The sequence below is a fragment of the Nuphar pumila genome, chromosome 10 (assembly GCF_984573655.1).
Source record: "Nuphar pumila chromosome 10, dmNupPumi1.hap1.1, whole genome shotgun sequence".
Taxonomy (NCBI): Eukaryota; Viridiplantae; Streptophyta; class Magnoliopsida; order Nymphaeales; family Nymphaeaceae; genus Nuphar; species Nuphar pumila.
The window spans coordinates 4,728,581-4,750,007 of NC_143258.1; the positions used below are offsets into that span (position 1 = coordinate 4,728,581).

Sequence of the window (21,427 nt, forward strand, 5' to 3'; positions counted from 1 at the left end):
TAATAAGGCATGCATATGGAAATAGAACTTAAATAAAAAATAATAAGAGGATTCATGCATTACACATAAGTCATGCATTTTCCTACTATGCATTAGATCATGCATATGTTATTTGTTATCTTAATTGTTATATGTTTTGTGGATGAGTGATGGTTAATTTCTAATACATGTTAAATGCCCAATTCTACTTGAATTGTAATTTGTGGTATTGATTAATGTTCTTTTGTACCTAATAGATGCATTATGTTGTATGAATGTTTACCTGAATTATGTAATTGTCATAATTGCATTCCTCTTAATCATTACATGAATTCATACATGTGGTTATGTGATATTTAAATGTTGCTATTGATGTTACCTGTCAGTTAGTTTCAGATAAATTGCTGACTGTCGTAGCGTAAATCTTTACTTATTCTAGTATGTACTGAAAATCATACACGACACCCACATCACATACTTGACACATGATATACCTGTGAGAAAATTTACAGTAATTCCTACTTAGACAGTTGTAATCTAATTCCTATAAATTTACCATTTTTCAGGTGAGGAATTGGAGTTAGGAGCGGCTGCGGGATGAAGCTTCGATCAGGATTTTGGATTTACTGTTCCAAGGATGGTATGAGAACTCTGGTCTTAATTTTCATTGATATTGAAATGAAAAGAATGTTTTGGTATTGCTCCACCTGTAATGTTCTGGAATGTTTAGCCCTATGGTATGACTGGTTTCCGCTGTTTCAAAAAAAAATCCTCAAAAATTTGGGTTAAGATTTCGAGGTGTTAGAGCAGCTTTACTTCCATTCCATTTCTTTATTTTGTTATCCCTTTCATTCCAGCAGTCATTATTTTAGTTTATTTATTTTTTTCCAATTTGCTCGCTTCCTTTTCTTTATTCACAGTAGCTTTTATCAGTTCCATAATAAACCATTGATTTGATCGATTAATTCGATTCTTTTGTTTCAACATTTCTTGAGTCCTTTGTGGTTGCACGACTGAATGTGCATTGGAAGACCAACAACAGGTCGGCACCCATTAACGTGAAAGTTTCGAGACTCTCGCACTGCATCATAATGACACTTAAAAATCAAGTGTATCAACGACTAGATCAAGAGTATAATGTCAACAATGAGCTAAAATCACACACGAATGTGATCTCATGTCTGCATATAATGACACTAAAAAATAAAGTGTATCAGTGACTAGATCAAGCGTATAATGCCAAGAATGGGCTAAAATCACACACGAAGGTATGAATAAACATCTCTTGTTTACATATAATGACACTTAAATAAGAGGCATAATAGGAGAAAACACAATAGGTAAGAGAGCTTGTAATGAAAACACACTAATGTTATCAATAAAATTATCAATTTTAACCATCTTTCGAAACACCATGGTTTCAAAAATAGATAGCCATCACAAATAAATAAAGTTACAATAATTCATAATAACAATGGCCATACAACAAATGAGTGATATAATCATACAATACACTTAGATCCAGAGATCAAACAACGGTTAGTTAGAGTCAAACCATAAGTTGACAATCTAAACTGACATAAAACGAGGTGCACACAACTCACCCCAACATCTCTGAATAAAAAATAACAAGGCCAAGAAAAATGATGCATCATATAAAATTTTGTGATGAATACAACAAATGCCATAAGAAGGCAATAAATACCCACGAAAATCATTTTCCAAATAGGTGAGTTCATAAAAGGAACCAATTTGAAAAGATAGTTTCAAATCAAAAATCCAATAAAGAAGATGAAATCTTAGAATGAATTTAGTGCAATCATATGCCCAACAATATGTTCCATGACAATTTTTACAATCTTTAATAAGCAAACAAGAATCATGCTTAATATAAGCAATATTTAAAAATGAATTCATAAATCCACCAATCAAGAAATAAGTGCACTAAGGCACATCATACAAACGATCCAATAACTCTCAAAGAGAAGACAAAAACAATATATATGATCTAAAAAGAAGCCTTTTAGATTTAAATCATAAGTCTACTATGAAACAACAATGACATGTAACATTAATAGAGATTCTCGAGGAACTATTTATAAACCCAAAAGTATACATAATTATCACTAATCATGAATACTCAAAGCAATAAGATACTCTAATAACTTATAGCCACATAGGCTATACAAAAGCTATGAATTTTAATACTATATAATAAATATCACTCACAATGTAACGCCCCAAAATTTCGACTTGTGATTTCGAAAACCTTATCGAAAAACCTTTCAAAGATTTAAAGTTTAATATTTAAAAAACAACAGCGGAAGACATTTAGAAATGAACACAAGTCAACAATCCTGGGTACGTTAGCTGAAAAACCATCATTCACATGTACAACATCTTAAAGGAATTTAAGAAATAAGGCAATCGATTAAAATCTGCAGTTTATTACAAAATGAGCCTTTTATTCCAAAGTTCAATAAATCTAAGAAAAAACTCCAAAAAGTCCCAGAGCCAAGCCGCCAGCAGAAAGAAAATGAATCTTGATCCACGTTGCACCACGCCATCGGCCGCCAGTGAAGTCCTACTCCTCACCTGCCCATGAAATGGGTAGCTTCATAACAAACCAGTAGGTGCACGAACAGATAAGTAGAATGAAAATAAAACAGGACATTCATGAGATAAGCAGTTATGATATTTAAGCAATTAAAGCAGTTGTAGTCTATTCTAGCAAATGTAATAAGTGCAAAGAGAAGCAATGTAAGTCTCAGTCATCTATATCTATTCTTGAATATATTCTTTAAGTTCTGATATTAACTGGCCTGTGGGTACGCACAGACGCGAAACGTAGAAACAGCCGAGACCAATCCGGGGGTTTATTATGTCAGGTGTTTTCATTAACCCGGATGGCTGACTGAGTCCGCTCCTAAGGGGACGGTCAGTGACCAAGAGAGTAAATCCCCAAAGGCATTCGTGGCCCATGGATGCATCCAACTTCTGCAGAAGTGCCTGGGAGTTACCACCTAGGATAATTTATGGTAATCCCAATTCCCCTAACTCCGATGACTGGGGAAAACCGAGTCTTTTGCTCGTGGGGTGGTTGTTAACAACCTGTCCATCGGAGTCTTTGTACCATCCATCCTCTCCCTTGATGAACCGTGAAGATCGGATGGGTACGACGGGGGTTTCTTAACCGCCGCCCCATCCTACATGCTCTGGTCTATTAGACCCACTCGAGCATCTTGCCTGTGAAGGCGAATGGTCACCTTTTTATGTGATCTCAGCCTTTTGCTAATTGCACTCATCGAGGTTGCCATAACCTCATCATCCCACCATCGTAACCCACATGGGACGTACTTGTCCAAAAGTACGATCGTAACTTCCCAGAGGTACAACTACGATGAGAGGGCAGCATAATGGTTTATGATTCCTTTGGTTCCTACATGACATGTTTTGCTTTTCTGAGCAATTGGCCTGTGGAGGCCGATATTACCACATCAAAATCAATAAAGTGTAAATTTCACACTTCAATACACTCCATGATCTTACATAAAATTCATATCGTACCTGCCTTAAGGTTCGATTACAATAGCAATTGCAGTGCATTCTGAGTCTATTCACAAAGTCTACCTTAAGTATGCAGTTTCAAAGGAATACGCATGCAAAATAGACAATTATCAGTTAAGTAATCTTACACGTAAACAGGCATGCCAATTAAACTACTTGATGAGTCTACCCAAAGAATTTACATTATGCAATTTCAAAAGAATCACAAAGAGGGAACTTTGACCAGTCAATATTTCTTCAGATACGCAAGTATTCAAAATAACTATTCTATCTCAGAAGTCTTATTTTATTTTGTTCATACATACTATTCGTGCGACTTTCCCCTACCTCGGGATGTCGTGCAGCTGCGTGCGTCTACGCGTGTAGATGATACGAGGCTCAGGCCGCGGAGCCAGAGCGGGGGGTTTCCGATGCGAGGTCTGCAACAGTGCTATGTTAATAATAAAGCGGAGCAAAAGAAAGACAAACCTGCCTATAGGAAAAAGAGAGGCAGCAGAGGTGTGCCCCTGCTGGCCGAAAACAGACGAGCGGCGGAGGAACAAGCCCCTGCCTCCGACAATAGCGGGGCGACAGTGGATGAGCCCCAGCCAAAACATAGCGTGGCGGCAGGGGGCCAACCCCTGCCGACAGCCACCAAGTGGCAGGGGCTGAGCCCCTGCCAACAACATTAAATGGCAGGGGCTAAGCCCCTGCCTACCGCACACAGTGGCAGGGGGCCAACCCCTGCCAAAAGCACAGGTCGGCAGGGGCCAACCCCTGCCGACAGCAAGAAGATGGCAGGGGGGGCAGCCCCTGCCAAAGCACAGGTCGGCAGGGGCCAATCCCCTGCCGACAGCAAGAAGGTGGCAGGGGCCAGCCCCTGCCAAAAGCACAGGTCGGCAGGGGCCAACCCCTGCCGACAGCAAAAAGATGGCAGGGGGGCAGCCCCTGCCAAAGCACAGGTCGGCAGGGGCCAACCCCTGCCGACAGCAAGAAGATGGCAGGGGGGCCAGCCCCTGCCAAAGCACAGGTCGGCAGGGGCCAATCCCCTGCCGACAGCAAGAAGGTGGCAGCAAAGGAAAACAAAAAAAAAGGGGGGGTCGCAGGGGCCTCAGGTCCCCTGCCGGCACTCCGGCGATCCCCAGCGAGAGAAGGGGACGACAGGGGCTGCGTAAGCCACCTATCGGGGCCCCGATGGCACAGGGAGGCAGTGGGAGGCCTGCGGCAGCAGCTGTGAGCCTGCCGGCCTCCCGGCGAGGTGACAAGGAGGGGGGGTGAGGAAGAAAAGAGGGAGGAGAAGAGAAGAACGGCGTACCTGGGGGGGTGGTTCCCGGCGTCGGCGGCGGGCGCAGCAGGGAAGGAGACCGGCGCGGGGGAGGAAGCTCGAGAGGGGAGGCGTGCCTCCCCTCGCCCTCCAGCAATGCTCATAAAGAGCTCGGGGGGGGTGATGAAAGGGGAAACCTCGGTGGGTTTCCCCAATCAACCCGAAAATGAAGGGGGAGAAGAGGGGGGGGCGGCGCTCGGGACCCTGCGTCGGGTTACTTAAAACCCTAAAATAAAAAGGGGCCTGGGTCGGGTCCGGACCCGACCCGACCCGGGTCCAAACAGATTTTTTTTTTTTAAATGGGATTTTACACACAATGCATCAAATATAAACCTTCTAAGAGGCAAAATACAATCCATAAGGAGAAAACAAGTTCATATTATGACATACAAAATGCATTCAAGTATATGTGAACAAAGCATCCAATGCAAGAGTCATTTGTAATACGAATGACAAAGAGAAATGAACACAAGTCATATAAAAATATCCAAGATCATTCTCAAGGATAATCAATCGAGGATGTTTTTCAAAGAATAATTTAGTACAATGAGGGCAATATCTTAAAAGTCAATCATTGAAGCCGCATAAAAATATGGGACATGAGCATGTTGATATGAGAGCACACAAGATATTCATGGTATTACCAAAGAATTAGAATTATGATGACTCAAGATATACATTATACAAGAATCTAAATTTCTCAAGGAACACCTTTTTAACATAAAATTCACATAATATACCTAATAATCATGCTTTGGCACATGCTTAAAGGCACCAATGATTATTATGATAAAACAAAATACATACAACAAAAAAATAGTATTTTGCAAACAACATGAAAAATATATAAGCATAGTATTTACGATTTTAAAGAAAACCACATACGCTTGTAAAATATAATTTTCATGATGACATTTTTTAAAACATATACATATTCATAATCAAAACATATATTTTATGTAAACATGCTTACACAAAAACATATATCAAAAGTCAATAATTTTTCACAAGTTCTAATTTTAATTAACTTGAAAAATATATTCATTTTTAATATATTAATAAATATCTACTATATTTCAAACACTTTTTTTATAATATATAGCATAAATATTTAAGATAGAGAATCCAAAGAAAATACATACCGGAATACGAGAGTCTCGAGTCTAAGCCGTTAATCAATTCAAATCTTTCTTTCGAAGCACAAACACGAAACAAGATACATTGCTTTGATACCATGTCATGAAATGGTGTGAAACCCAAGATATTTCAAATCGTAATCCAAATGCCAAATCAAAATACACTTGAATACTAACAAGATACAAACTAATACAAATTTTGTGAATAAATGATTTCATTCATAATGAACAATAAAATACTTAAAAAATAAATACATAAAAACCTCACTACAAAATGCACTCAAGAACACTAAAAAATATCTAAAACTACCCATCACTCTTTCATCCTGTAAAGACACACACCCGCCCATATTTATAGAGAAAAGTAGAGGAGAGAAGAAGTAGAATGGAGAGGGGAAGTCCTCTCTCATTAAAGAACGAGAGAGAGCTCCCAACGGCTAGAATTCTAGCCATTGGGAGCTAGTCAAACGAGCTTTGACTTGCTCCCATATATTATATATATTTACAATATATATAATATTATATATATATATATATTATTACAATATATACATAATATATATTAAACAATATGTATACATATATGAATATATATATATACTTATATTACATTAATCTTAACACATATATACCTCAATAAAGCATATTCATGCAATATGATAGTACATGCATGCAAAAATAATGTATGTGCTATTGTTACAGATTTAAAGGCATTTCCTTTTCTTATAGCACCCATTTTTTTCTAACCAAGTCGTAGTCCCTTAGATATAGAGGCATTTCCCTTTTTTGTCACTCTTTTACTTCTGACCAATTCATAGTTTGCTGGATATAGCACTGGTTGCTCACATCTAGACAACAATTCTGCCACACTTCCTCACTGCTAAACGGAAACAAGTTGAAAATATCCAACTTCGTCTTCATTTTTTTTGCCACCCTCACCAGCTTTCATCTCTTGGCCTTCATTTAAGCCACAATTAAATCACACTTATATTCAAGATTCTACACCCAATGGAAGAACTAAAAGCATTTCCTCAAATACCATTGCATATCCTCTATCTTGATTCTAGGAAATTACAATTAACACTCTCTTCCATAAACTATTCCATGTGGCATGTTGCAATAATACTCTAGAAAAGTTTCCTCCACAAAGCATATATAAATGGAGAAACTCATCTAAAAGAACCTTCCATTCAAAAATCAAGAATGAAATACAATTCAAATGCTAATGACAATATAATGGATGTAAAAAAGTTCAAAAATTCTAAATGAAAGAAAAAGAAGAACATACCATAACAGTATAAATAAGAATGGGTTTACTGGCCTATTCACATTACCTCTCTCGACATTGCTTTCCTATGCGTCCTGGCAAGGATTTGGCTATGACAGACCACTTAGCTGGCCCAAACTTTGCAACCAGCTTGATTATGATATCATCTTCCTGTGCAGAAAATGGAGAGAAACCCACATTAGAGATCATACTAATCAGGTTTGTATCTGAACATCAAAAGATTGTATGGTTTGCGTGGAACCTCCTTAGTCCATGGTCCCTTCACTAGCTCAGGGTTAAGAACCTTCTGCCATCGATGAAGACATTGCACTTCTGTCCTCTCTGTGAGAAACTCAGCTGCATATTTACAAAATAAATACATATATCAGTGTTATGGTTAACCAATTATAGATAAGAACAGAGAGGAACATGTTATATCATGCATATAAAACTGTGCAACACTTGAAACATTATGCATTCACAAAGCATGGCAGTAAATCTTTCAGACTCCTGGAAACTGAAAAGTGTTAAAATGTATATATATATATATATATATATATATGATTCTATATATATACATATAAATATTTATATATTTTTTTTATGTACTTGTAATAGATAATACCCATTAGGGGTATTTCTGTCATTTCACATTGTGTAATAGGTTGTGCCCATTAGGGGCACTTTAGACCTTTTTATTTTCTTTTTTTTATCCCTTTCCTTTTAGATAAGGGCATTATAGTTTTTATAATGCCCTAGCTGTGATAGTCATTGGGAGCTCCCCAACGGCTATATTTATAGCTGTTGGGGGTGCTACCAATGGCCTTTAGTGCCTTCCTTTGCCTATATAAAGGGGTTGAATCCCCTCTTGCATTCTATGCTTTCTCAAGCATATTTTCTCCAATAAAAACATTATTTTTACTTGTGTTCTTGGCCCTTAAGAGGCCCTTGTGCTTGCATTTTCCTATTGAGCCATAAGTGGTCTTTGTGTTTATGCTCTTGTGTTCTTGTAGGCCATAAGAGGAACACTCTTGTATTGCTTTTCTCTCTTTCATTACAAAAAGCTCTCAGAGCTCATATCGCATATGCAAATTTCCTACATATGCAAAAATCCTGATGCTCGACATGAAAATATCCAAAACCCAGCCATCTTTGCTATAGGATTAAAGAAAACATCAGGTCAATCTTTGCCTGACTGCCTGTATAACAAGTCCAAGCAAGAGTAAACTTAGTCTAGAACACTCCAGGCCCACCAATTGTATCAAAAATCCCGAGCCAGGTGGACTCAATCCTGCAAACCAAACATGGATCTAGCTGGAACAGGTTTACGGATATGTCTCTTGCTGTCCTTAGAACAAATCAAAAAGAAATTTCCTCCCCTTTTTCAAAGTAAAAAAACATAACAATAAAATGATGAATGAAAAGAAATATGCCAAATGAATTGGTATATTAATTTTGGAACAAAAAAAGAACCTTAGGTGATGAGCCTGAAGTATTATTACAAAAGTTCACATGACAAAGCAGTCTACACTAGTACCAAAATATCAAAAACATACAAGCTCTAAGATAAGACTGTTGTGACAAGGACTATGCACAAAAGCAACAGTTCTATACAAGAACATCCAAATGATCCTGTGACAATATATAGACAAAATCAACAGTTCTATCTATATAATAAATGGTCTATTGGGACAAAACATATGGACAAAAAAATCAGTTTTGCACAACTATATCCAAAAATATAACTGCAATGATAGCCTTAAGAGTGGTCAATCTTCACGGTGTGCACCATTGATGCAGCGAAAGTGATTGAAGCTTCACGTTAATGGGTGCCGCGTCGACCCGCCTTGATGCAGTGAGGGAGTCACGATGGTGCAGCACGCAGTAACTCAATGGCACATTGAATCAAAGGCTCGGATCAATGGGTCCGAGCAACACATTATTAAAAGATTGACAATGCTTACAGGGAAAAGAAACCATTAACTAATAGGAAAATGACTGGCAGTGATTGGAAAGGAAGAGGAATATAAAAAAAAATGACAGCAATAGACGTCAGGCTGTAAAGGAAAACAAAAAAATAACGAAAGAAAACTGTTGCTGCAATGTTGAATAATCTCTGTCCTGCATGCAACCCTAGGAGGATCTTTTAAAGTCTTCAACTGGATCCGGGTCTCGGGTCCGGTTTTGGACCCGAGACAAACTTTGCTTGCTATATGGATCTAGGTCCATCCTGCTCTGCATCATTCTCCCCTAGTTGCGAAGAAGTCGGCTTTGACGACTTGTTGTCTCCATAGTAAGCATTTAGATCAGACATATTAAATATAGGAGAAAGGTGCCAATTTTCGGGCAGCTCAAGGAAGTAAGACCGGTAAAATAAGCCCGCGAACCGGGGAAACCCAGTCTCCTTGGTGGGAAGAAGAATTATCTTATGACCCTTAAAGATAAATGTGTACGTGTTCCTACGGCCATCATGGATGGTCTTACGGTTAAACTGTCAGGGACGTCCCAAAAGGATGTGACACGCACTCATAGGGGCCACATCGCACTACACTTCATCATGGTAATGCTCCCCCATGGAGAACCGAACTAGACAATGCAGGGTGATAAGTACCTCGTTCCCTTTCTTGAACCATACCATCTTATAAGGTTGGAATAGTTTTTCTGTTTTTAGGTTCAAGGTGGATACGACACTCTCGAATACCATATTCTCGCATGCCCCGATATCAATGATAACATCACACGCGCGCCCCTCACAGTTGCACCGGGTTCTAAAAATATTATTTCGCAACCATTTTGTCGGGGCCGACTCTCGGGATGTGGTCAAAACATGACGGATGGTTAACAAATTTTCGATGCTGCCGTCGAACTCTACGACTTTCATCTCGTCATCCCCCTCAACAAGCGACTCACCCTCGCTCTCACTATCGGACGCTGACTCAACAATGCCCTCTGCGAGATGGGTGTTCTTGCTCACAGTGGGGCACTTGGACGCAACATGACATAACTCTTGACACCTAAACAACGAATGCTAGACTCACTGAGCTTACCTTTGGATCTGGTTTGGTACGCGGGTCCGGACTGATCGGGCTTACTAGGGTTGATTCTAGGGGTGGACTTTGAGTCTTCTTTCCCAGAGGAGCTCCCCTGGTTGGGAAACTTGACTTGGGTTGACTGGACTGATCACTACGGGATGTCCTATGTTCCTGCCTCCTTTTCAATTTTTCCTCCACATTCATGGCATAACTGCTTGCCTGATCTAATGACTCGACTGTAATATAACTGAAGTCGTCAGAAATAGCAAGACGGAGACCAGAAATATACCTCGTGACTTGCTGGCAGGGCGGTCTCCTCGATCTGCACTCGTAGGGAAAGACGATGAAACTCAGCAGTGTACTCCGCTACAGTACTGATGCCTTGACGCAGGGTCAAGTACTCCTTGTAGGCCCTCTTAGAGTGATCTGACAGCACGAACTTAGACTGCATCAACGGCTGCATCTCCTCCCAAGTCTGTACGCGCTCTAGTCCCTGTCGCTCCCTCGACCTCTGCAGCTCAACCCACCATGTCTGTGCTAGGCCTCTCAACCGAGTAGAAGCTAGCGAGACACGATGGTGCTTAGCGACATCGTGGTAGTCGAAGAAGAACTGGATAGCATAAGACCAGTCGAAGAACTGCTCTGCATCGAACCGGCCTGCGAACTTTGGAAGCTCCATCTTCACCCCGTACGTGGAGGGGCGCTCTGGTGCTCTTTGCTGACGGGCCTCCACCATGCCTGCAGGGTACTCATTCCAGAAGGCTGTTAAATTATGTATATATAAATATATATTTATATATACTTATATATATATATATACATACGTATATATATATATATAAGTATATATATACATATATATGTATATATATACATATTTCTCTTTTGTTTTTTTGTACCCCCAAAACCCGATAGGGGTATTTTGGTAAATCCCCATGTAATCTTTTTTCTTTTTGTATTTTTCCTTTTCTCTCTTTTTTACCTTTTCTTTTTCTTTTTTTCTTTTTTTCTTTTTTTCTTTTTTTCTTTTTTGTTTTACATATTGTAAGACCACAAGGGGCCCCTCTCATCTAGTCGTTGGGGCCCCAACGGTCATATTTATGACCGTTGGGGCTCCCAACGACTAGATGGGAGCCCCCTTGTGGTCCCTCCTCTTTAGTTTCCTCCTCTATAAATAGAGGATGCTCTCTCTGTTAAATTATGTAATTAATCATGTAATGTAATCTATATATTTTATAGATATAAGGTAATACATATACATATATTAATATATATGTATATGTATCTACTTATTATATATATAAAATATATATTTCTATTTGTTTAGCAGTAGGGGTAGTTTAGTCTTTTCCACTGTTTTATGCACATTCACTTTTATGAATGTGATTGTAACTTAATTTTATTTTTTCTTTCCTTTTATTTTTTATTTCTTTTCTTTTAAGTACCAAAAGGTACCTTGGGGGCCCACTCAAATAGACATTGGGCCCCTCCAACGGTCACATTTGTGACCATTGGAGGGGCTCCAACGTCTATGAGTGGAGCCCCTCCAAGGCCCCTTTTGGTTGTTATAAATAGGAGCTCTCCCCTTTGTATTTTCTTATGGCTTTGAGTCAAAGCCCAAGTGCTCAATAAAGTGATTCCAATATTTTTTATGCCGTTGTGCATTTGTGAGATTTTGTGAATTGTGCTTTTGTGCACAAGTGTTCTAAAGTGTTCTTATTGTGCATGTGTGTCGAGTTTATTATCAAGAATATTAAGGTCTTGATTTTAGTATCTTGTTGGAGATACTTTTACACTCTCTTGTATTTGTATGGGTTTTTCACCCGCTTCTTTCTTTCTTCAATAATATCCAACTTATGACTTTTAGGCACTTTTCCCTTTAGTGGGTTTTGTATACACTTTTAGTGTTTGTGTTCTTGGTTCTTGGCATCACTCTTCTAAATGAGTGGTTTGCTTTATTGGTGCTTCCACCCTTTTCATTACATGGTATCAAAGCAAGGTTGGTGATCGTGCCTCTCTTCTTGTTGGTGCTTTGGGACGTGTGCCTCTCAATTTTGTTTGAAGAAAGAAAGGCTATTTTTGCATTCATGGATCACAAATCTAAAGTGGAGCTCTCTTTTAAGCTCAATGGATCCAATTACCTTATGTGGGCCTCCGCTATGGAAAATCATCTAAGGGGTAAGAAGCTTTGGAATTTTGTTATGAGATCTACTCCCGAACCCTCTCTTATTCTCACCAAAAATGAAAGTGGAGTTGAAAAAGCTTTAGATAGTGATGAACGCATCAAAGCTATTAATGATCACCAATCCAAAGTAGAGGATTGGGAAAGTAACCATGCCAAAATTTTGGCATGGTTCATGAACAATGTTGACCTCAAAAATTGTGCCAACATTGCTAAATTTAGAAGAGTCAATGAGGCATGGTTCTTTCTTAAGGGTATGTATACCCAAAAGGATCTAGCTAGACAATTTTTTTGTCAAGAAAAAATTAGATCCACTAGACAAACGGATATGAGTGTTCGTGACTATTTTAGTGCCTTAACCCCTCTTTGGGATGAGCTTGCTCTTCTTGAGCCTAAGTGGGTGGCTCTGGAAGATGTTGAGTTAAGAAGAGAACAAATTGAAAAAGAATATTTCTTCTAATTTCTCCATGGGCTTAGGCCGAAATTTGAACAAGTTAAGGCATCCCTTCTTCATAGAAGTAAAGCCTTACCTATTAAAGATGCTCTTGCCGAAGTATGCCAAGAGGAAACTCGTCTTGGCATAAATATTAAGAGTGATGAAATTTTGGCCGTTACTAGGCCCGGATCAAATGTAAAAGCTTATAGACCTCCTCATTTTAACAAAAATAATTGATATAGAAAGGGAGTAATTTGTCACTATTGTAATGAACCGGGGCATATTAAGCCGGTGTGTCCCAAGCTTAAAGGAAGAGTGGCCACGGTTGGAGAAAATTCTCCAAAGAAGGAAGAAGAAAATATCAAAGGAGGAGATATCAAAGAAACTCTTAGCCATAGTTTCGAAGTTCTCCAACATCTTCTCAAAACTACTTCATCTTCAACATTGGGAGCCGCAGTAGCCTATTCTCACACGCAGCAGGTGCGGCATGGACCGGGTCGGGTCCGGACCCAGCCCACACCCAATTTTTTTTCTCTCCTCTGATCTCCATGCCATTCACTGCTACAAAAGCTTTTTCTTCTTTTTCACGTCATTTTTTATGTCTTAAGAGTTGCCCAGATTTTTCAAGAAAGCAAATCCTTTGAAGATCTGATTTGCTAAAAGATTCATGACAATGATATCTGTGCGATACAGACAGGCATACAAACATGCATGAAAATGCATGTATGCATTTGCAAACAAGTGCACACACACACACACACACAAAAGCATACACGCACATATGATGAAGGATAATGAAGGCAATTTAATTAAGTGCACATTATGATGATTAAAAGACACAGTAAAGGATATTAACATACCATGAAGTTTGTTGTCAAGAGGATACCAGAAAATATGATGCATGAATATGAAGGTTGTAAAGGTTGTAGTACACAGTAAAAATTAATGTACAATCATAATCAGGAGGAGATGGAAACCTATTTTTTTCCAATTTTTCCCATTGAAAGCTCTGACAGCATGGTGCAGTGTCTCATCCTGTAGCATCCTCAAGACATTAGTAAAATAAACAACACATTTTCAAATGATGGAATTCACAAATTTTGCTTGGAAACAACAGAAGAACCACTAGTAGAGCTGGCTTAAATCATCAGTAATACCAAATTAAAGTGGAGTAATATAGTAATTTTTATTGAATTCAGTGGCATCTTCCAATTGATGACAATGTTAGCATAATTGAGAAAAAAAAGAAAATTATTGTGTTACTTAAGAAAAAAAATAAAAAACTTAAGCCATGGTAGCTTATCATTGCATGTAAAAAACAAGATTATGCCTATACAGAAGTAAAAGCTATTGTCTACAGAGAATTTTTTGAGTAATAGTTACAGCATGAGACTGCAACTTTTCTTACCTCTTGTGGTGTCCAACCACCCTTTGCTCTCCGAATTGGTCCACTCCTCCTAAATTATGTAGGCAACAATAAAACAAGTTGCTCTAATAAATAGCTAACTTCTTGCAGTCCAGGAAACAAAATACAACTACCAATTGAACATATAACAAAGGCATCAACACTTCAATAAGACATTGCAAAAGATGGAAGAAAAAGTGCATTACCAGAGACATCAAACTGCAAAAAATGGAATCTGACACTTAAGACCACAATGACTGTCAGACAAAAAGTGAAGAGAGCTTTGAAAAAATGGAATTCACATTATCATTCAAATGATAGCATGATTAAGGTTCCAAAACTCATTAGGCATAGGATATTCATAAGTTGCATGGAGCAACCAAATTTGGCTCATTTTTCATATTGGTGCATTACTTCAGCTGCTGATTCAGAGTGGAATAGATGCATTCTTTCCAAATTCTAGAAAAATAAAAAAAATGACTAGAATGTCATGCAAGATGGCATACCAGGGAAAACAATCAACTAATCAATGAAAAAATCATAACAAATAACCGCAAACAAAATTAAACAGAAAAGAATATGGTTACCCATTAGATTCTACTAGAAGAGGACGTGATTTCACATTTATTATTCAAATGATATCAAGATTAGGGTTTCAAAACCCATTAGGCAGAGGATATTCAGAAGTTAAATGGAGCACTAAATTTGGCTCATTTTTCATCTGGACAAGACAATGTTGCATATCCGTTTTGCACAAGTTGAAATTTGTTTTATTACCAACTCAGGACATGAGTTACATTCTCCTTAAATATAAAGTGTAATGTCACGTATTTTCTTGGTCGTTTTGAGATTTTTTAAAAATTTGGCTAAGTTTGGGAGAAAAATCGTTTGAAGTTTTGAACCTCGATATTAGGCCGATGCTTTGGAATCTGAGATTGACACAGGTCTCATTGTCAAGGCCTAAACGAGCCAATCGAAACGTGATAAAAAGTTTTATTTTCTACCTTTAAATTCAAGCAAAATTTGGGTTGTTTTTAGGCGAAATTCAGAATTTGATATTCGTGTAATATGTCGTTAGATGCGTCTCGGAATTATGAGCGCAACGCTATTTTACTTTTTTCGAATTTGAGCTTTGGTTGGCCCGAAAATCACGTTTTTACAAAAAAAGAGCAGTTTGTCGGTTCGGATCCAGATTTTGATCGGACTGGATCCGATGGATTTGATCAAAATTAATATGGATTTAGACTCTATCCAAGACATACATCAATCTGGATTTGGTCCAGTCCAAAATCTATTTGAATTTTTTGAGATGAATTTGGATCTTGGATCTGGATCCAAATCCAAATCCATGCCCAACATTTTTCTAGCTTTAAATTTAATAAAAAACTTTAATTTGGAGTTAAATAAGGTTAAGAAGCCTCCTAAGTTAATTTGGTTATTTTTTGAAGCTTTTAGATAATTATTAAGTAATTAAGAATTAATTAATTAATTTTTATTAATTCCGAATTTGAATTAGGGTTGATTAAAGACTTATAAATGGAGTTTTTGTACTTGCCTAAGAAGGCTAGTGTTGAGTTTAGAAAGACTCTTAAAAATACAAATTTTTGGAAACTTTGAAAAGTCAAATTTTAAAAGGGATTCGGAAAAATCTTGAGAAAGGAAAGTTGAGAGGGCCCAAGAGGGAAGCTCTCCCTCTCCAGCCCATCTAAAGAGGGCTGGAGAAGGGGGGGGAGCTCTTTAGCCTACTTAAACAAAGAAAAAAAAAAGAACGGAAAAAAAGAAAGAAAGAGGGAAAGAAAGAGAAGGAGAGGAGGAAGAAGAAGAAGGGGGAGCCCTCTTCTCCAACCATCCACCATTATTTTTCCTTGTTCTTTCAATTTTTGCAAAGGTACGGGTTCTCTCTTTTGAATCAAGTGAGAAATTGAATGTTGATTCGATTTCCATGCAATATTTGGGGTAAATCCATAGTTAAAGAGTGAATCTATATGTTCACTCTAGAATACATGAATGAGGATCCATGGATCCTCTTTCATATGTGTGTTTTTGGTTCTTTACACACACTAAAAGAATAAAATTATGTATGTGTTTTTCATGCCAAAACAGAATTTCATTTCATGTTAAAGATGGTATTTAAGTACTTGTTTTATAGTGGATTTGATTCCTACGTTTTTGCTCAATATATATATGCTATTGGATGCATGTATGGTTGTTATGAAAAAGGAAAATCTCTGTAAGCATGTATAGTTTCATAGAAGTTTGCATGAGCATGTCAATAACCAATGCATACTTGATTTTTGTTCATGAAATAGATGTATATTCCATGGGTGCATTAATGGTTCCTTTCATTTGTTTTTAAATCAGATTTCTGTACATGCCTATTTCTGTGCTAAAACAGAATTTCTTTTATGATAAAGAAATAGCTTGTTATGGGTTTTTGGGTTGGGTTTCATGCCCTAAAGACTAGGCTACCAAGTGTGGGTGCTATTCATACGATCATGGACCCCGTGCATTGATTTTCTTTTCTACAATAAGGACTCTTATACGTGACTGGCATGGAACTGTTTAGCACTTAAGTTAGTCACACCTTGGCTGTACTGCTGCCATGTTTAGCAGAAATCATGGTTGGTTAGGATTTTGCTTTCAATGTTTACTTGAATGCTATACATGATGGGTATAATAAAGGGTTAGCTATGCCTGTTGTGCTATGAACTGTTCACGTTAACATGATGAATTTCAACCTAAACTGGAATTGTATTTTAAGCTGGTTATCAAAACGGCTGAATTATGCTATTTGATGTTGTGTATGAGCTGTTCTTTGGCAAGGGATAGATATGGCAGCATATGGTATGTGCTGACAGACCATGCTGGGTCCATCCGTTTGGATTGGGCAGATTAATATATATATATATATATATAACAGCCCGGTTTTAGCTGGGTGCCTGGCAACCAGCTGAGCTAGGCTCGGCTGGGCAGGCCTTGGTCCTGCCAGGCCAGCCAGTCGGCTGGCTGAGTGCATGCCTGGCCAGGCGTGACCAGGTGGGGCCACTTCTTGACAGGCCGCAGGCCCAGCTGAACCCATTCAGCTGGCCCAACCTGTTAGGCGGTTGGAGCCCAGCCGAGCCACTCGGCTGGGCAGCAAGCAAGAAAAAAAAAAAGAAGTACAGGCGCTTTTCACTGTGTACAACACCTTGCAACCTGTAATTTACAATAACCCTATCATCAGTGAGGGTAGATAAGCATTTTATCTATCTACGTACATCTCAAACAGTGAATACAAGTACAAATATCAAGCTGACATAAAGAAGTCAAAACGTAAATTATACCACAGGCATTCAGATTAATAGTTCGAATAACCACTAAATGTATTGTACAGAAATAGAAGGAGCTGAATCTCAATTAGAACCCTTATTGGAAAATTTTTGCACATGCCATTGTAGGCAGCGGCATCATCATAAAGTCTTCTTTTAGTGGAGCCTTGCAGTCTGGCCGACAGACCAGTCGAGCCCTACTCGACTGGTCAAGCTGGCCAGATCTGACCCAACCCATCGGGCCTGACAGGTCCAGCTGAACTGGATTCAGCTGGCCTGTTTTGTCAGGCCTAAGAGGTGGGGCTGCACTTGTAAAAAGAAAAAAAAGAGTCAAAGCTTGTGTAGTAGGTGGGTGGCTTGCTACACCCAACTGATTGGGTTCAGCTGGGTGGGGTTGGAACCCCAGCCGACGGGGTCGGTTTGGCCCGATAGGCCTACTTCAAGAATATGTATTTTAGCATGTGGCTCGTTTGAAATCCGGAACTTGAATTTCAAGATGCATGTTAAGTTTCAAGTATATGTTATGTACATGTACCTCGATTTCAATACATGTTAAGGTTGGAATTGTTTATATGCTTTCACTTGATGTGACATGTTTAAGCATCGTACTATATGAAGTTTGTTTCAAATGCATATACATGAACTAATGTGTGTTTCACATGTACATAAATGCATGAATTGTTCACCTGTCCAAATTGAGATGATTCATGAGTGAATGCATGTATGTGGAAGGATTTCATAAAAGCACATGCACATGAATAGTGAACACATGCATATGGATGTGGTAGCTCATGCACATCGTTTAATTGACACACATGAATGTGTATTGGAAATCATGTTGACCTCATTGCATATTTGGCATGTTATCATGGTTTTTGCATATGATGCATCGATGATCAAAATGAATCATCGTAGGCCTGGTGAGCCTTGAGCTTTGGTTTGCTCCTTCTTTATTTATTTTAATGTATCGCAAAAATCACATTAATATTGTTGCACTGTTCTATGCTTTTCCACGGGCGGTGGTCTCGTCATGGTTCTCGCAGGAGAATATGTGAGCTTGTGCTTTTGTTTGCATATTGATTTGCAAATTAAAGAATTGATTATTAATAAATAAATAAAGATAAAAGAATAGTGTAATATACGTTCTGAGATCTCCCATCGTTAGAATGAGAATCTTAGAGTTTCCGTTTTGGGGGACCACGAGGATACAAAAACTCCATGTGCATTATTGATTACTCCTGAACCCGATATTGAGATTCTTTCTCCTGGCCACGGTTTTAGGGAGAGTTCGCCACTTTACCTGATGGTGGTGTGTAGACACAATTGTTGTTTTAGTATATCAAGAAAGTGACACTATTGGATGTGGAGGTCTTTATTGTCCCGACATTAAATGTGGAGGTCTAATGGTCCGAAGGTTATTCGGTCGAGGGCTACGTTTGGAACCCAGTAATAAAATACAACTTGTGTGCTAAGTTACCTTGGGAACCCTAATTAACCTCGAAAATTTTTATACATTTGGTGTATCCGCGAAAACGGTAATTAAAAAGAGAAACTTAATTGTGTGCATTTAATAAAGACATGCATATGAAAAGAAAACTCTAATAAAATATAATAATTTACTCATGCATTGCGCTAAAGTCATGCATATTTCTGTTATGCATTAGATCATGCATATTTACTTATGATATATGGATGAATGCATGATATGTATTTTCTTTCGCATAATAGCATATCTTTAATGCTCGGTTAATGTTCTCTTTTGATATAAGATGTTTCCTCTTGTTTAGCAATTGTTTCATGTTAATTACATGTTTGCCTAAATTATTGATTTGTCATAAATGCATTTCTTCTAAATTATTGCATGAATTTTTATTTATATTTTTTATGCTCATTTATTTCATTAGAGGGATTCGTACACAAAATTTCTCGGATTTCTGACACTCATACTTTTGTGGTTTTCGAAGCCACAGGGGATCAGTGAAGCGACTCGCTTTTAAAAAAGTTATGAGTGTTGCACGTTTGCTAGACAGCTTCACAGAAGGACAGTGTGGCTTTACTTGTCTTTACTTTTTCTTTACATTTAATTGTTCGTGCAATCTGATATTTCTTATGCAATTGTCTCGAGACTATTTCTTACCTAATTAATAACATTTGGCTTGTTATGATGTAGATGATAAATGTAAGATCTCTAGTGGTTTGGTTGGTTATCCAATTGTGAGTGGAACGGTAAAGGCTGCAGGTCTCTTGGAATATTTCGGAAATGGTTTTAAAAAAAAATGCATTTTTAACAGGTATGAGTTGGGGTCGTTACATAAAGCACAAAAAATTGACTAAAATGTCATGTAAGACGGGTTACAAGGGAAAATAATTAATTAACCAATGAAAAACTCAAAACAAATAACCAAAAAACAAAAATAAAAGAAAAATGATAGTCGAACTCTTTTTAGATTCTACTAGAAAAAGACATGCAAGAAACCCCTCTGTGTTGCTCCACTTTTTTTATTTGCTTTTTCTTCCTTTTACCGAAAAAGTTAGGAGGTTAGCCAACATTATTGATCTTATTTCTTTTTTCCTCCCAACCAGTGTCTAATCATGCCACAGCTAACATGGAATCCAACTATCATTAACATACAGAAATCCCAACCAGCTACAAAGATAAAATCATACTCACATGGAAAGAGTTATGTGATGAATCATGACTATCCCAACAACAATAAAACAAGTCATGCAACAAAAAAAACCAATAAAAGAATATTCTGAATACCCACAAAAACCCGAACCAGCTACCATGAGCAAACCCAAAGCAATTTTAGCAACCAACCACATCGACCCAAGACTATTCATTCAACACACAACAAGCAATGTCACACCCATACTTTCCGCGGCCTCACCCGATCACACAATCAAAATCAACTCGCATACCATCGAAACAGCACGAAATTAAGCATCCCCAAACCATGAAAAAACATAAAAAAACGCAAACTAAATAGAACCAAGTAAACAACCACCATGATATTCCGCAAAAACACCAATCCATAACAGCCAAAGCGCATAGGAAGAAGCGAATCCCATACCGATGTGACGGAGATGCCGCCCCCGGGCTCGAGTGAAGATTGGAATCGGACGAGAGAGAGACCGCCGCGGGCTGCTCGTTCTCGACGCACTCGAGCTCCTTCTCCAGCGTCTCCATCGCCCCTCCTAGGGAATCCACGGTCATCCCAGAATCCCCCAAAGAAACTCAACCCACTTCCGAAACACTAGAAACACATCGAACCCCTCGATCGAGAACCGATCTTGAACGCCAAAACGACGCTCGATTCAGATCTTTCCCATCCGAAACTCCACGAATCCCACTTCACACGATAAGGAAAAAAAACAAGAGAAAAAAGGAAACTCCATCCCCTGAGAGAGAGAGAGAGAGAGTTCCCACCGTCGGGGGATCTCGGGAAATTTGGCGGGAGACGAAGGTAGGAAACCCTAACCCTTGAGAGAGAGGGAGGGAGAGAGACGTTGTGTGTGAGATGAATGTGGAAACGTCTATTTCGCTAACGGCGCCGTTAGAAGCCGTTAGGCTCGCGCCCTCGGGATGGAGCGGGAACTTAACGGCTAGTGACGGTCGCCGTTAGTGGGGAAAGTTTGAACTCAAACGGCACTCTGTCGTGAATACTCTCAGCCTCTAAGGGAGATCCTGGCCGTCAATTAGGTCGCCCTCTGGAATATTGACCGTCGAGAACCACCAGCTGTTGCTCTCTGCCCTCGGTCAAGGACGGGAATGTACGTTGACTCCCATCTCCATGCCATTGACCTTGATA

General features: G+C 38.7%; 1 protein-coding gene across 1 annotated transcript in view; it reads right to left on the bottom strand.

The window, feature by feature from the left end:
• The window catches only part of LOC149823311 (uncharacterized), a 71,654-nt gene extending 50,627 nt beyond the window's left edge, over positions 1–21,027 (bottom strand). The window contains exons 1-5 of the mRNA XM_090019919.1: positions 20,690–21,027; positions 14,311–14,359; positions 13,880–13,937; positions 7,515–7,609; positions 7,320–7,423 (exon numbers count right to left, since the gene is read on the bottom strand). Coding sequence (XP_089876045.1) covers positions 7,320–7,423; positions 7,515–7,609; positions 13,880–13,937; positions 14,311–14,359; positions 20,690–20,832 — 449 coding nt within the window. The 5' untranslated portion in view covers positions 20,833–21,027. The remainder of the gene's footprint in view (positions 1–7,319; positions 7,424–7,514; positions 7,610–13,879; positions 13,938–14,310; positions 14,360–20,689) is intronic.
• Between the last annotated feature and the right edge of the window lie 400 nt (positions 21,028–21,427).